Genomic DNA, 16,740 nt, shown 5'->3' on the forward strand with positions numbered 1-16,740 from the left:
CTTTATTTCCTTTCACTCTTTTTTCTCCAATCTTGCCTTCTCACTTTATTTCATTGAGCTGATATTCCATCTCTGATATCCTTTATTCCACTTGATTGATCTGGCTATTGAAACTTCTGTATCCTTCATGAAGTTCTCATGCTGTGTTTTTCAGCTTCTTCAAGTTGTTTATGTTCTTTTCTACTCTGGTTATTCTAGTTAGCATTTCATCTAACCTTTTAAGGTTCTTAGCTTCCCCTCCTTGCATTAGGTTAGAACATGCTCCTTTAACTCAGAGAAGTTTGTTCTGAAACCTTCTTCTGTCAATTTGTCAAACTCACTCTCCAACCAGTTTTGTTCCCTTGCTAGTGAGGAGTTGTGATCCCTTGGAGAAGAGGCATTCTGGCTTTTGGAGATTTCAGCCTTTTTATGCTGGTTTCTTCCCATCTTCATGGATTTATCTACCTTTGGTCTTTGAAGTTGGTGACCTCTGGATGACATCTTTGAGTGCACATCCTTTCTGATGATGATAAAAGTATTTCTGGCCAGGCGCGGTGGCTCACACCTGTAATCACAGCACTTTGGGAGGTCGAGGCAGGTGAATCACAAGGTCAAGAGGTTGAGACCATCCCGGTCAACATGGTGAAACCCCGTCTCTACTAAAAATACAAAAAATTAGCTGGGCATGGTGGCACGTGCCTGTAATCCCAGCTACTCAGGAGGCTGAGGCAGAAGAACTGCCTGAATCCAGGAGGCAGAGGTTGCGGTGAGCCAAGATCGCGCCATTGCACTCCAGCCTGGGTGAAAAGAGTGAAACTCCGTCTAAAAAAAAAAAAAGGTATTTCTTTCTGTTTGCTAGTTTTCCTTCTAACAGGCTTCTCTACTGCAGGTCTGCTGGAGTTTTCTGGAAGTCCACTCCAGACCCTGCTTGCCTGGGAATCACTGACAGGGGAAGGAAATACAGTCATAGTCTGCCTGCAGAGGCCTTGCTGAGCTGCTGCAGCTGCTGTATAAACTTCCTGGAGACTTTGTTTACACAGGCAAGGTTAAAGCTGCCTACTGGAGCCTCAGCAATGGCAGATACCCCTCCCCGACCAAGCTCGAACATTCCAGGTTGAGCTCAGACTGCTCTGCAGGCTACGAGAATTTCAAGCCAGTGGATCTTAGCTTGCTGGTCTTCATGGAGGTGGGACCCACTAAGCCAGATCACTTGGCTCCCTGGCTTTAGCCCCTTATTTCAGGTGAATTTCTGTCTCATTGGTGTTCCATATACCACTGGGATATGAGAGAAAAAAAAACTGCTGTGGCTAAACGACCACCCAGTTTTGTTCTGGAAACCTGGGGCACTGGTGTTGCAGGCACCAGAGGGAATCTCCTGGTCTGCAGGTTGTGAAGACTTGTAGGTAAACACAGTATCTGAGCCAGAGTGCCAGAGTGTCAGGAAAAGTCCCTAATAGCTTCCCTTAGCTAGGAGAGGGAATTCTCTGGCCCCTTCGCTTCCTGGGTGAGGCAACACCCCACCCTACTTCAGTTGCCCTCCTTGGGCTGCACCCACTGTCTAACCATTCCCAATGAGATGAACCAGGTACCACAGTTGGAAATGCAGATATCATCTGTCTTCTGCATCACTCTTGCTGGGAACTGCATACTGGAGCTGCCCCTATTTGGCTATCTTGATGGAAATCCCTGTCTTCATATTTTCTAATGTTTACATTCCTTTCTTTTGTAACAGAAGATTTAACACCTAATTACTCACCTCCTTCATGAAGGGCTTCCTTGCTTAACACAATTGTAACTGTTCTGTTATTTTTACTGCTTTCACCATGGATGCATTGGTCCTCAAATAGTATTACTTTTTTGTTTACAAACCTTTTGGCTCATTTTTTTTTCTTCCAAGATGGTCTAGAAGCTCTTAAAGGAGTTGTTTCTTTTGTATCTCTTAAGAAAACCTAGCTCGTCTCTCTTCCCTTGATACCAGTTAATAGCACTTAATAGAATTAAAGTTAGAAAACTTAGATAATTATAAAATAATACAAAACATAATTTTATTCTTATATTTATATGCAACTCTCAACTACATATAGAGATACCTTAGAGATATTGTGTAGTCACTTCCAGACCACCAACATAAAGCAAAAATTGCAATAAAGCATTTAAAGTCACGTTTATACTATATTATCATCTATTGACTGCAATAGCATTATGTCTAAAAGTATACACAAAATTGGTCAGGTGCGATGGCTCACACCTGTAATCCCAGCACTTTGGGAGACCAAGGTGGGCAGACCACGAGGTCAAGAGATTGAGAACATCCTGGCCAACATGGTGAAACCCTGTCTCTACTGAAAATACAAACATTAGCTGGGTGTGGTGCCACGCGCCTATGATCCCAGCTACTTGGGAGTCTGAGGCAGGAGAACTGCCTGAACCTGGAAGGTGAGGGTTGCAGTGAGCTGAGATTATGCCACTGTATTCCAGCCTGGCAACAGAGTGAGACTCATCTCAAAAAGAAAAAAAATGTACAAAAATTTTTTAAATACTGTATTGTAAAACTTGTTGACAATCATTCAAGCCTTCAGCGGTTGTAATCTTTTTGCTAGTGGAGAGTTCTGCCTCAATGGAGATGACTAATGACTGACTAGGGTAGTGGTGGTTGAAGACTGGGGTAGCTGTGGCAACTTCTAAAAATAAGACAACCATGAAGTTTGGGGCATCAATTGACTCTTCCTTTCATAAAATATTTCTCTGTAGCATGTGATGCTGTTTGACAGCATTTTGCCCACAGCAGAACTTCTTTCAGAACTGAAGTCAGTCCTCTCAAATCCTGCCACTGCTTTATCACTAAGTTTACATAATATTCTAAATTCTGTTGTCATTAAAAAAAGGTTCACAGCATCTTTACCAGAAGCACATTCCATCTCAAGAAATCACTTTCTTTGCTCGTCCATAAGAAGCAATTCCTCATTCATTCATGAGACTGCAATAAGTCGGTCCCATCTTCAGGCTCCACTTCTGGTTCTCCTGCTGTTTCCATTATATCTATAGTTATTTTATCCACTTAAGGCTTGAACTCTTCAAAGTCATCCATGAGGGTTAGAATCAACTTTTTCTAGACTCCTATTAATGTTGATATTTTGACCTTCTCTCATGAATCACAAATGTTCTTAATGGCATCTAGAATGATGAATCCTTTCCAGAAGGTTTTCAACTTAATCTGCCCAGATCCATCAAAGGAATCACTATTTGTGGCAGATATAGCCTTATGGAATTTATCTCTTAAATAATAAGACTACAGAACAGAAATCACTCCTTGATCCATGGACTGGAGAATGAATGTTGTGTTAGCAGGCATGAAAACAATATTCACCTTGTTGTGCATCTCCATTAGAGCTCTTGGGAGACCAGGTGCATTGTCAATGAGCAGCAATATTTGGAAAGGAGTCTTTTTTTCCTGAACAGTAAGTCTCAAATGTGGGCTTAAAATTTCAGTAAAGCATGCTGTAAGCAAATATGCTGTCATTCCGGCTTTGTTCTTCTATTTATAGAGTACAAGAAGAATAAATTTAGCATAAATTCTTAAGGCCCTAGGATATTCAAAATGGTAAATGAGCACTGGCTTCAACTTAAAGTCGCCAGCTGCATTAGCCACTAACAGGAGAGTTAGTCTGTTTTTTGGGACTTTGAAGCCAAGTATTGATTATTCTTCTCTAGCTATGAAAGGATTAGTTAGCATCTTCTTCACATATAAGACTTAAATCTATTGTTTAGTGTACCCACCTTCTATCAGTGGTCTTAGCCAGATCTTCTGGATAACTTGCTGTAGCTTCTACATCAGCACTTACTGCTTCCACCTCGCATTTTTATGTTATAGAAACAGTTACTTTCCTTAAACCTCTCGAATCAATCTCTGCTAGCTTCAAACTTTTCTTCTACAATGTCCTTACTTCTCTCCCCCTTCATAAAACTGAAAAGAGTTAAGGCCTTGTTCTGGATTAGGCTTTGGTTTAAGGGAACGTTGTACTTGGTTTGATCTTCTTCCAAATCACTCAAACTTTCTCCATATCAGCAATAAGGCTGTTTTTTTTTTTTAATCATTCATGTGTTCACTGGAATAGCACTTTTAATTTCATTCAACAACTTTTCTATTGCATTAAAAACGTAATTAACTGGTGCAAGAGGCCTAGCTTTTAGCCTGTCTTGGCTTTCAACATGCCCTCCTCCCTAGGCTTAATCATTCCTAGTTTTTGATTTAAATTGAAAGGCATGTGACTCTTCCTTTCACTTGAAATACTGCAGGGTTATTAATTGTCCTAATTTTAATATTGTGTCTCAGGGAATAGGAAGGCCCAAGGAGAGGGAGAAATGGAAGAATGGTCAGTCACTGAAGCAATCAGAACACACACAACACTTCTGATTAAGCATACCATCTTCTATGGGTGCAATTTGTGACACCCCCAAACAAGTACAACAGTAACATCAAAAAATCACTGATCACAGATCACAACAGATATAATAATGAAGAAAAAGTCTGAAGTACTATGAGAATTACCAAAATGTCACACAAAGGCACAAAATGAGCACATGCTGTTGGAAAAATGGCATCAACAGACTTGCTTGACACACTTGCCAAAACTTCAAATTTGTAAAAAAATGCAAGATCTGCAGAGTGCAATAAATCAAAGTGCAATAAGACGAAGTATGCCTATATTTTGTAAATGAGTTAATTCTCAACTAAAATGGTCATTTACTCTTTTCTCATTTACAAAATAATCTCTTCATAACCATTTCCCTAATTTTTCTTGTCCTTTAAAAGTTAAACTTCCATTTTCTGTCTAAATAGAACCATAATTTGAAGACAGTATTTCAATACTGTTTAAATAGGTTCTAAAATGAAGAATGGCCAACTAGTTTTTTATAATCACTTTCTTCAGCTAACTGCTTTGGTATTAACCCACAGTGATGAAAACAGGTTCTTATTTCTGATAATCGTAAAGGGATGTTATTAAAATGATAATGTGGATCTATCTTTATTGATGCAGAAGAAGTCCATGACATAGTGTACAGTGTGAAAAGCATACAAGATATGATTTCATTATGAAAATGTGTGTATGCAGAGGTGCTTACATGCATCTCTGGGAAAATGTTCATTTAAATATTAAGAGTAGTTATGGAAGGGTAGTAGAATGGTGGATGCTTTTAACTTCCTTCTTTACACTCTTCTGAAATGTTTCAAATATTTAAAATGAGCCTGTCTATCTTATGGGGGAACAGAAACTTCAACTTCAACTATACCAGGTTAATGTTAGTTCTTTAAAATATGTATATATTTGAAATAGACCCTAATTTAAAACAGGAAAAATGTTAAAGAATAATAAAGCATCACACTGCCATGTGTGTACCTATGCAACTCTCTTGCATGTTCTTCACACGTACCCCAAAACCTAAAATGCAATAAAAAAATAAATAAATAAAATTTAAAAAAATAGTAAAACGAAACTAGTACATGCATACAAAAAGTGAAGGTAAGAGTCAAATTGGTTATATCTGGTTGATTTTTATTTTCTCCAGACTTATATTTGCCTATTTTTTCACAATGAACACATTTCACTTTTATAAAAGCTCTTAAGACTAAATTTATTATTTATTTATTTATTTTATTGTTTTTGGAGACAAGGTCTCACTCTGTCACCCAGGCTAGAATGCAGTAGTGTGATCATAGCTCAATGCAGCCTCAACCTTCTGGGCTCAAGGAACACTCACATCTCAGCTCCATCCCCAGCAGCCAGGACTACAGCTGCATGCTACTACACCCTGCTAATCTAAAAAAAAAAAAAAATGTAGAGAAGGAGTTTTGCTATGCTGCCCAGTCTGGTCTCAAACTCTGGGCCTCAAGTGATCTTCCCACCTCAGGCTTTCAAAATGCTGGAATTACAGGCAGGAGCCATTGTGCCTGGCCCAAGACTAAATTTAAAACTTGGTAAATTTGTGTGTGTGTGTGTGTGTGTGTGTGTGTGTTGTTAAGTACAGGCCTTTTATTTAAAGGGGAGACATTTAAACTTTTCAAGTCAGAGTTTCTCAAGAAGCTTTCTTAATCACTTCAAGTAAGTTGCCAAATACCTTGTAAAACAAGTTTTAACATTAGGCTTGGGCAATCAGAACACATACATTTATTAAGTATGCCATCTTATATGGTGCCATTTGTGGTGCCCCAAAACAATTTAAATGGTAACACTAATGCAATTTTCTTCTTGTTGTGGTTGTTCTTACTGCAGTTCATTTAATGTTAAAAATAACACATTTAAATTTTTTCTATTGTTATAATATTTAATTCATATTTTATACAATAATTTGAATCCTGGAAAAATAATATTGGTATATATCCAATCGCAGGATTGAAAAGATGGAGGAGCTCATGAGGGAGATTCTGGCCTCACTATCAAGGAAGTGACAGCCAAACTAACTAAAATTATCTGGTCCTTCTCTGCATCGTGAAAATGTCTAAACAAAGACTCCATTATTGCTTTCGGCAATGGCCAAAACCTGAAGATGAAAATATCCTCATTTTATCTAATGAAAATGTTCTCTACTTTAATTAAAATCCACTTGGTCTTCCATAAACAGAAAATAATTAATCTATTTGTTTTAGGAAAAATGTTGCCATACTTGAAAACAGTATGTTTTCTCTTTACTTCCTTTCCTTAGAGATTTATTTTTAAATCATTTTTTCCATTAACCGTTGACTTAGAAGAAACCTGAAAGTTCACAGTAGCTTCCTTTGTTTTCTATATACCTCAATAGCAGCTCCACTGTCAATCCTTATGTGAGGAACTTTTCCTTCTGTAAAGTTGCCCCGACCCCAATGTTGTTGAGATGCTTTTCTCTCTACATTTGAGGTTCTTGAGAGCTGGTTCCAAAAAGAAATACAAAAAAAAAAAAAAAAAAAAAAAAAAACCTTTAAGATGCAATATTTTTGGTTGACAAAGAACCCTAATTTAGATAAAGATAACCTTTAACATGTGCCATGTTTACTATGCATAAGATTGTTTACTGTCTTTTTCAAATTCTAAGCCCTATATAATTCATTGGCTCATGAGGCTAAAGGAGAACTTAAGAAGTTACTCAATCCAATCCCCTGAATCTAGGAAAGTCTACATGATAACCAGCAGAGCAGATTCATCAAAGCTTACCTAGTGATTCTCTGAAATCAAAGAAGGCAACGTTAGCTTTCTCAATCAATCTCCTTTCACAGTGTAACAACCATCTCAAATAGCTTATTCATAAATTATTGCCCACTCAAAAAATATGCTTTGAGTGCAAATAACATAGTAACAACTCAGTCAGAGACATCCATATGACAGTAGCTACATAGCAATACAAATGGGAAATAATAGTCAAGGGAGAACATATGAAAAAGGTACAATTTTGAGGAAAGGGAACCTGACTTTTTTTAGACTTACTGCTCTCTGTCTCCAAAGTTGTACTCTATCAAATATAATCTTACATACTGCCTGCCTATTCTATATAAAGATGAATATGGCCGGGCACAGTGGCTCATGCCTGTAGTGCCAGCACTTTGGGAGCTGAGGCAGGTGGATCACTTGAGGTCAGGAGTTCAAGACCAGCCTGACCAAAACAGAGAAACCCCGTCTCTAAAATACAAAAAAAAAAAAAAATACCTGGGTGTGGTGGCGCATGCCTGTAATCCCAGCTACTGAGGAAGCAGAGGTAGGAAAATCACTTGAACCCAGGAGGCGGAGGTTGTGGTGAGCTGTAATTGCTCCATTCCACTCCAGTCTGATCAACAACAGCGGAACTCCATCTCCCCATGAAAAAAAAAAGATGATCAAAATCCATACAATTGGGTAGCCATAGATTTATTTCTAAATAATGCAAACTGATTTTGTAAAGTATAGTTAATATTCCACTTAGATAACCACAACTTAAATAACAAAGCCATAACCACCCTTTATTTAGCCACACCCATAAATCTCATTCTCTATCAGTTGAAGAAAATACTCAAAAATTCAGATTTAATTCAACTTGAAAACCAATTCATGTATCTATAAACCATTTAAAAAATAAGCTGGGATAACATGTTTTCCTTGTGTCCCGAGAAATAATTAATTTGAGTAGTGGTTGGAAATATCATAAAACAAGTTACTAACCAAATTTGCTCACCTCTTCTGTGAGAAAGAAATGTTTACTAGTTATGAAGGCAATGAATTAGCTAACAAGGACTCACGGGATATGGATGAAGCTAGGGGTGGCATTAGGGAATGGATGTCAACTTGTGCTTAGATGTGAAATCTTTGATATTTACCAAATCTTTCCCAGAGGTTATGTCTCTGTTGATATCTTTTTCTTTTTTTCTCTCCAGTGAAATTAAAGATTCTGAGGGACCAATGCTTGATGTCTGTGACATTTCCACCACCAAAACTGAAGGAACGCTTGTTTTGCTGGAAGATACACTAAGTGCATCTTCTTGAGAAGCAGATGAACAGTCAGGGCATTTTGTGGATTTTTTATCTAAGCCATTATCAGCCATTTGTTTAACTCTGCAACAAAAGCAGAGTTTCCACTGTTTAAGGAAGAAAACCAGACCAAAAAGGATAAGGTAGTTGATGGTGAAAACTGTAACTTTGAACTGGTGGAGTCCTTAGGTTAAGGATGCGCCAGACACATATTCACACATGAGAGCTGCAGAAAGAAAAGAAATCACCATTTAGAAAAATTCTTATCCTATTACTGCCCTGGAAATCAGAGAAAAGATAGCAACTAGCACTAGAAGCATCCTGTAGAGACATGAAAAGGACAAAATGGGATCACGAAACTGCTGAAAAGCATGGTCTGAAACAGTGTCTTATCAAACTGCTATAGTGGGTTATGAAATCCATTTTGTAGGTTGATACCAATCTTTAAAAATAAAGTAGAATCAAATAGATTATATAGAGTATTTAGCATACATCCTTAGAAATTTCTGTGAAACTTTTAATTAGACAGACATATACATATAGATTGTGTGTGTGTGTGTGTGTGTGTGTGTACTTGATCACAGTATGAAATATATTTCTTAATGTGGGTTGTGGTTGTTTTAAAGGCTTAAAATACTGGTATAAACTATACATTACTCTGGTTTCAAATTTTAAACCTTAATCTATTTATTATTAGAGCAAATCCTATTACATACTTTACAAAGGAGTGAATAATTTGATTTTTATAAAACTACCTAATCCTAAAATTTAAAGACAATATCGTAAGTATCCTCATTCTTATATTCAGCAAAAATAAAAATGAGTGGGTGCTATTTTTTCTTGAGTCTAAAATAGGTATGGTGGCATTTTACTTAAGTAGGACCATTGGCAGCTGCATGGTGGCAAGTTGGAAAGATCTCAGTTAAGGAAGAAAAATACGCTCTGCAGTACATATAAAGGAGTACCCTGAGAAACTTCCAGAAGTAACTGAGAGTACATTATTATGGTTTTATGCTATACAATTTCAGACAGTCTTTAAAAGTAGATTTTGTAGTCATAGATTGATAAAGCTGGGGATGTGTGCAATATACTTTTATCCTTTGAACTGGAATAAGTTTGACTAGAATAGGAAATTAGATATATTTATATCATTAAAAAAATATCTGGTTTTCTCGTTTTTTGCTTTTCTTTTCCTCCAACTCCCAGGTTCAAGTGATTCTCCTGCCTCAGCCTCCTGATTAGCTGGGACTACAGGCATATGCCACCACACCTGGCTAATTTTTTGTATTTTTAGTAGAGACAGGGTTTCACTGTGTTAGTCAGGATGGTCTTGATCTACTGACTTCGTGGTCTTCCCGCCTCAGCCTCCCAAAGTGCAATGATTACAGGCGTGAGCCACCACACCCAGCCAGAAATATCTGGTTTTCCAATCAGAAAGCTGTGATGACTTTTATCAAATCCTTATCTAATGTGAATGGCAGGAAAATCTGCCAGGCCCATAGGATTTTATAAAAAGATATTGCTAGTAGTTTATCTAAAAGTTGTTCTCCCATTCTTTCTTACTAACAGAATCCTGATTTCGTTTGGGGCAGCAATATACTCATTAATATCCTACATTTCCTGGCTTCTCTTTCAGATTAGGGAGAGCCATGTGACTTATGGCCATTAAGCTTAATAGAATGCAGGCAACGCTGCACTTAAAAGAAAATTTATGGCCGGCACGGTGGCTCAAGCCTATAATCCCAGCACTTTGGGAGGCCAAGGCGGGTGGATCACGAGGTCAACAGATCGAGACCATCCTGGTCAACATGGTGAAACCCTGTCTCTACTAAAAATACAAAAAATTAGCTGGGCATGGTGGTGCATGCCTGTAATCCCAGCTACTCAGGAGGCTGAGGCAGGAGAATTGCTTGAACCCAGGAGGCAGAGGTTGCGGTGAGCTGAGATCGCGCCATTGCACTCCAGCCTGGGTAACAAGAGCGAAACTCCGTCTCAAAAAAAAAAAAAAAAAAAAAAAAGAAAATTTATACTGTTAAACTTTTATTAAAATCAGAAAAAGGATAAAAATATACTAAGTGTGCAGTCAAATCTAAAAGATAGAAAAATATGACTAAAAAGCAAGATTAAGGAACAGAAATGACAAAGAAATTTTGTTGAATTTTGCCTATAAGGTCCCCAATAAACGGAGTCTTCATTACCTCTCAGCTTTCATATCTCTCTCTCAGATACAGTAGCCTCTTTCTGCTCCTCAATATGCCAAGTATACTCCCTGCTCAAGATTTTGCCCTTATGCCTCCTCTCTCTAGGATGCTCCTCTCTCAAACGTTTACACGGTCTGCTCCCGTGCATCACTCTGGCATCTGCTAATTTGAAAAGCTTTCCTAACCACCTCATCTAAAACAACAGGCCCATTCCCCCTACTCCCTTACCTTGCTTTGTTTTTCTTCATGACACTTATCATTTTACTCAGGAAGTTTCATAGCAGAGTCCTTTCCTATTTTTAGTTAACAGATGATTCCTATATAAATGGTTTCAGAGCATGCAAAGCCATCCAGTTCATTTTATTCAGTTAGAATAACCAAAATTTGACCATGGTAGTGTTTCCCAAAAAAGGGATTTATAGGCCAATCTCATTTGTGAACAGATTTTAAAATCCTAAATGTTGTATTTACATTTACCCCAGGTAATGTATACAGTGTATTACAAGATTATTAGATAGAATTAATAGATAAGTCAGCTCACTAAATATGACCTTTCATCAAAGTGGTGGGAAAAAAATTCTATTGTGATTAAAACTCATAATGGAGAGTATGGGGACAGGCATGTTAAAAGTGCCCTCCAGACAGGCAGAGGAAGAAACGAATGCAACTGATGCCACTGAAAACACACATACACGTGCGCACACGCATGCACGAGCGCGCGCACACACGCACACACACACACCCCTCTTATAAACACTTAACCTTGTTTTTCAAGAATATGTAGCAAGACAAAATTCAGAATGTACCTGCAACACTTTGCAAAATGATTTAACTTCAGGCCTAGAAGAAAATGTTTTGCATTTCAGGTTAAATATAAAACCTATAACCATCAATGACTCAGAGCAGTGCAGTAGATCTGTAAATAGTCCGCTTTCTGTTTAGGAAAAACAGTGCTTTCTCTCTGCAGGTGTAGAGAAGTGCCACATCAGATGTGTAAAACATCATTTTTTTGAACACATTAAGAATACTGATTTTGTAGTACATTTTATAAGAAACTGTAAGAAGTGTTTGTAACCTACATGTTTATTTAACTGCCATTGAGTTTCTTCATGATAAACAGTACTCCTAAAAGCATAATTACCATATCCTTCAAGGTTTATAAATATATATATTCACAAATTTTCAACAGAATCTTTAAATATTAAAATTTTCATTTTAAGATAGATTTTTGGGGATCTAAAAACAGCTATTCTTTTCTTAGCTTTGTTCAGAAAGCATTTCCTTTAATTTTTCATCAATTTTTCAATAAGTCATTATCATATCACTGTCATAGACTTCTGAGTACTTTCTCACTCCAGTCTTCTGATTTATCAGTTGCCTACAAGTATTTGGTAGCTATATTCAAAAGCATAGGAATTCTTCCTATTACTCACTGAGAAGTTTCATCTTTACTCTCCAGCCTACCAAGCCCTACACTTGCCAAAGTAATGTTCTAATTTCTTACCACAGCAATTCTAAAACAATAGGTTGAACAGCTGCATGCAAAATTTCTTGACAAGAATTAGATTTCAAATTTAACTTCTTTTTGGCTGGCTGAATTCTAATTATTTTAGCTTAAACAAAAACCAAGATAGAACAAATGTTTACTCACATTTATTTCTTTCTCATTTATGAATTGATCTGAAAGATTTGTTACTAAAACAAATCTACTATCTCACAGGACAAATGATGTCATTCATATTTTAGAGGCTTAAAATGAATCAAGTATTGCGAAGTTATGTAAACACAAAGCTTAATAGCTCTTTTTCTATAGAATCATGGAATTATGTTTAAACAGGACTTTAGATATAAAAATATGTATTAGAAAACCAAAGAATCTTCTAATACAATAGTGTTTCTTTGTGTCTCCAAAGCTTGGACATACATAGGTATTAGACATAATATAAGCAAATAAAATAAGTTCAAATCATGTCAGTATTTAACTAAGGCATGGGCCTTCCATTGGCTAAAGGCTTTCATTTTATTTTTAGAACTAAGGCAAGTCAATAAAACAACTCTGATACTGAAAATCTCTGAGCTTTTATTTAATCATAAAAAGGTCTCTTACATATTGGCCCTAGAAGATACACTTATAGCAATTTCCTCAAGAAAATGAACACAAGAATGGTTTTATAAGATATAACTACCTACAATTTTCTTCTCCAAAAGCAATTTTTTTTTGTTTTCTTTGCTAAGACTGTGTCTACAAGAAACCTAAATAGTCAATTCAGTGAAAAATGTGTTTTATTCAAGTAAAGGGAAAAAAATATGAATTCTCTGACATTCTGCAGACCAAGCCAAATGACTGACTGTTTTTGTAATATGTTTACAAAGCCTAAAGAAGGGCCCAAAGAGTTTTCTAGATCATATTGCTATATTTTAAGGAAGACTAGCACTTGTTTATTGCTTTCATTAAGGGAATGATTAAGAAAATGAGTCTGTATTGCCTTATGAAAAGATTTACAGTATATTTAAATTTTACATTATTTAAGAATTTAAAAAAATGTTTAATGATTGATGTTTGCTATTAATTTCTTTTTTCTATTTTAGTTTGCATGATGTTCCTCACTGAATAAGCTGTAATACGGAAGGACAGTCTTAAGTGTGGCCCCTATACTGACAGTTAAGACCCAGAACAGAAATTGCAGTTCAGAGACACTGGATAAACCAGGAAACCATCTCCCCAATTCTTCCCTGTTGATATCAGTCTCTCCTCCCTCTCCATTATAAGCAACCAGAAGCTGGCTGGGCACAGTGGTTCATGCCTGTAATCTCAACACTTTAGGAGGGAAAGGTGGGCTGATCACTTGCGGTCAGGAGTTCAAGACCAGCCTGGCCAACATGGTGAAACCCCATCTTTACAAAGAAATTCAAAAATCAGCCAGGTATGGTGGCTTGCTCCTGTAGTCCCAGCTACTCAGGAGGCTGAGGTGGGAGAATCACTTGAACGCAGGAGGCAGAGCTTTTAGTGAGCCGAGATCATGCCACTGCATGATCTCAGTGACAGAGCGAGACTCTGTCTCAAAAAATACATATAACAAATAAAAAAAACTAAGCAACCAGAAGCCAAGGACCTTTCTCCAGCACAGGCCCTTCCTTGTACATAATAGGCACTCAATGAATATTTCTGAGTGTTAATTTTGTGGAAAAGAGCCAGAATCACAAATCATTTAGTTAGAAAAACAGGCAGGTATATAGGAAAAGTCATCAAAGAAATGAGGAGATCATATAAAGAAGTGATATCTCCAAGGGAATGTGAGAGCTCTCTTTATATTTCTGAAGAGGATTGGGCATATGGAATTAGACTTCCATGTGATTTGAAGGGAGAACACATGCCAATTTCCATCTAATATAAAGGGCTTCCTAACATTTACAGCTGTCAAAGATAAAAGGAAAGACTATCTCAGTGACTACAAGTGTTTGAGTAGAGGCTGGAGCGTCAGTTGGAAAGGAAGCCATGGGGGGATTTAAGCATACACTAGGACCTGTTGAGGTTCCTTTTAGCCCTAAAATTATATGAAGATGAATCACTCCCAACAATCATCTGAGATGCAGCAGATATTTAAAGAAACCGAAGCGGCAATGTTCCTCACCTCCACTATGGAGGTTTCAGTATTATAATGGGGATCCAGATCAGACCAAACCAGTAACAACCCTAAAGTTCACCTCAGTCAACATGAAGTCCACCTGTAACAAAGCAGCATTATTGGAATTCACCACAGGATGGGGAGGGGTGTAGTGAGAGACAGGGAGGAGGTAAGCCAGAAGGCTGGATGTGCTGAGAAGCAGTGGCCCTGCCTAGAAAAGAAAAAGATTTTTAAAAAATCAGAAGAAAAAGGAAATTAAGTCCTCCTTTCCCTTCATGGAATCAGAGAATAGGTCTAAGAGTGAGCAAGGAGGCCCAAATGTAGCTAAGGCAGACAAAAATACAATGTTGCCAATAGATTCTTGAAGAAGTAAAACCACTGTAAGGATCGAAACAGGAAGGCTCTGCTGTGCTCCATCCAGGAAGCCGAAAAGAAAACAGTCTCTTCATACTCAGGAATCTTAACACAATAAGCAATAGATCAGTAAGATCAAGAATTCCATGATAAATCTGGGAGGTCTGCCAGCTGTGACTGTCAAGCCCAAATTAAATATTTTTCATTAATAAATATATAAACATAAAATTCTGCGGTTAGAGTACCTGTCCTCTATGTCAAACATTCTCAAGAGTACTGAGAGAAAGGGGCTGTCCAAAGCCAGCAACTTTCCAGGAAACACTTAGTGGAGGCTGTCCACCATTATAGAGGCAGTCTGCTATTAGTGAGACAGTCTGCCATTACTGAGGCAGTTCTCACTGTATCTCTGTAAACAAAACTGCAAGGAAGTTCACACAGCAGCTGGGCAGAGGCCATGGCAGCTCAGCAACGCCTCTGCTGGCAGACTGTGACTAGACTACCTCCTTACTGGGCAGGGGATCTCTGAAAAAAGGCAGCAGCACGTCAGGAACTTACAAATAAAGCCCCACCTTCCCAGGACAGAGTACCTGGGGAAAAAAGAAAGGTGGTTATGAATTCCACTACAGCAGACTTAAACATTACCTGCCCAGCAGTTCTGAATGGAACAACAGAACTCCCAGCTCAGCATTTGAGCTCCAATAAGGGACAGACTATCTCCTCAAGCAGCTCCCAAACCCCCGTATATCCAAAGAGACACCTCATAAAGAAGAGCTCAGGCTGACATCTGGTGGATACCCTTCTGGGACAAAGATAACAGAAGAAACCAGCAGCAACCCTTACTGTTCTGCAACCCCCACAGGTGATCCCCAGGCAAGCAGGGTCTGGAGTGGACCTCCAGCAGGCCTACAGCAGAGGGGCCTGACTGTTAGGGAGAACTAAAAAACAGAAATAAATAACTTCAACATCAAAAAAAGGACCTCCACTCAGAGACCCCATCCAAAAGTCACCAACTGCAAAGACCACACAACTGTAAATACACCAAGATGGGAAGAAACCAGTATAAAAAAGGATGAAAACACCAGAAACCAGAACGCTTCTCCTCATCCAAGGGATCACAACTCCTCACCAGCAAGGGAACAAGGCTGGAAGGAGAATGAGTCTGATGAATTGACAGAAACAGGCTTCAGAAGGTGGATAATACCAAACTTCTCTGAGCTAAAAGAACATGCTCTAACCCAATGCAAAGAAACTAAGAACCTTGAAAAAAGGTTAGATGAAATGTGAATGAGAATAAACGGCTTAGAGAAGAATATAAATGACTTTATGGAGTTGAAAAATGCAACACTAGAACTTCATGAAGCATACACAAGTTTCAATAGCTAAATTGACCAAGCAGAAGAAGGGATATCAGAGATTGAAGATCAACTCAATGAAATAAAATGAGAAAGCAAGACTAGAAAAAAAAAAAAGAGGGAAAAGAAGTGAACAAAGCCTCCAAGAAATATGAGACTATGTGAAAAGACATAATCTATGTTTGATAGGTATATGAGAATGTGATGGAGAGAACACTCTTCAGGATAATTTCCAGGATAACTTCCCAACCAAGCAAGGCAGGCCAACATTTAAGTTTAGGAAATACGAAGAACACCACAAAGATATTCCTCAAGAAGAACAACCCCAAGGCACATAATCATCAGATTCACCAGGGTTGAAATGTAGAAAAAAAATGCTAAGGGCATCCAGAGAGAAAGATTGAAATACCCACAAAGGGAAGCCCATCAGACTCACAGTGGATCTCTCAGCAGAAACCCTAAGAGCTAGAAGAGAGTAGGAGCCAAAATTCACCAGCCATAAAGAAAAGAATTTTCAACCTAGAATTTCATATCCAGCCAAACTAAGCTTCATAAGTGAAGGAGAAATAAAATCCTTTACAGACAAGCAATTGCTGAGAGATTTTGTCACCACCAGTCCTGCTTACAAGAGCTCCTGAAACAACACTAAACATAGAAAGGAACAAATAGTACAAGCAATTCCGAAATGTACCAAATGGTAAAGAGCATCCACATGATGAAGAAACTGTATCAACTAATATGCAAAACAACCAGCTAG

At 37.9% G+C, this 16,740-nt stretch overlaps 1 protein-coding gene across 11 annotated transcripts in view; it reads right to left on the reverse strand.

Moving 5' to 3' along the window:
• The window catches only part of STK33 (serine/threonine kinase 33), a 238,304-nt gene that overhangs the window by 76,181 nt on the left and 145,383 nt on the right, over positions 1-16,740 (reverse strand). For 5 of the 11 annotated variants that reach the window (XM_078339249.1, XM_035265709.3, XM_035265711.2 and 2 more), the window contains 2 exons: positions 8,300-8,676; positions 6,770-6,883 (listed from right to left, as the gene is read on the reverse strand). The exons of 1 other annotated variant lie outside the window; for it this stretch is intronic. In XM_078339249.1, coding sequence (XP_078195375.1) covers positions 6,770-6,883; positions 8,300-8,524 — 339 coding nt within the window. In that variant the 5' untranslated portion in view covers positions 8,525-8,676. Of the gene's footprint in view, positions 1-6,769; positions 6,884-7,655; positions 7,799-8,299; positions 8,677-16,740 lie in introns of those variants that run through there. 5 more of the 11 variants (XM_078339250.1, XM_078339252.1, XM_078339251.1 and 2 more) reach the window with 2 other exon arrangements.

The sequence above is a fragment of the Callithrix jacchus genome, chromosome 10 (assembly GCF_049354715.1).
Source record: "Callithrix jacchus isolate 240 chromosome 10, calJac240_pri, whole genome shotgun sequence".
Lineage (NCBI taxonomy): Eukaryota > Metazoa > Chordata > Mammalia > Primates > Cebidae > Callithrix > Callithrix jacchus.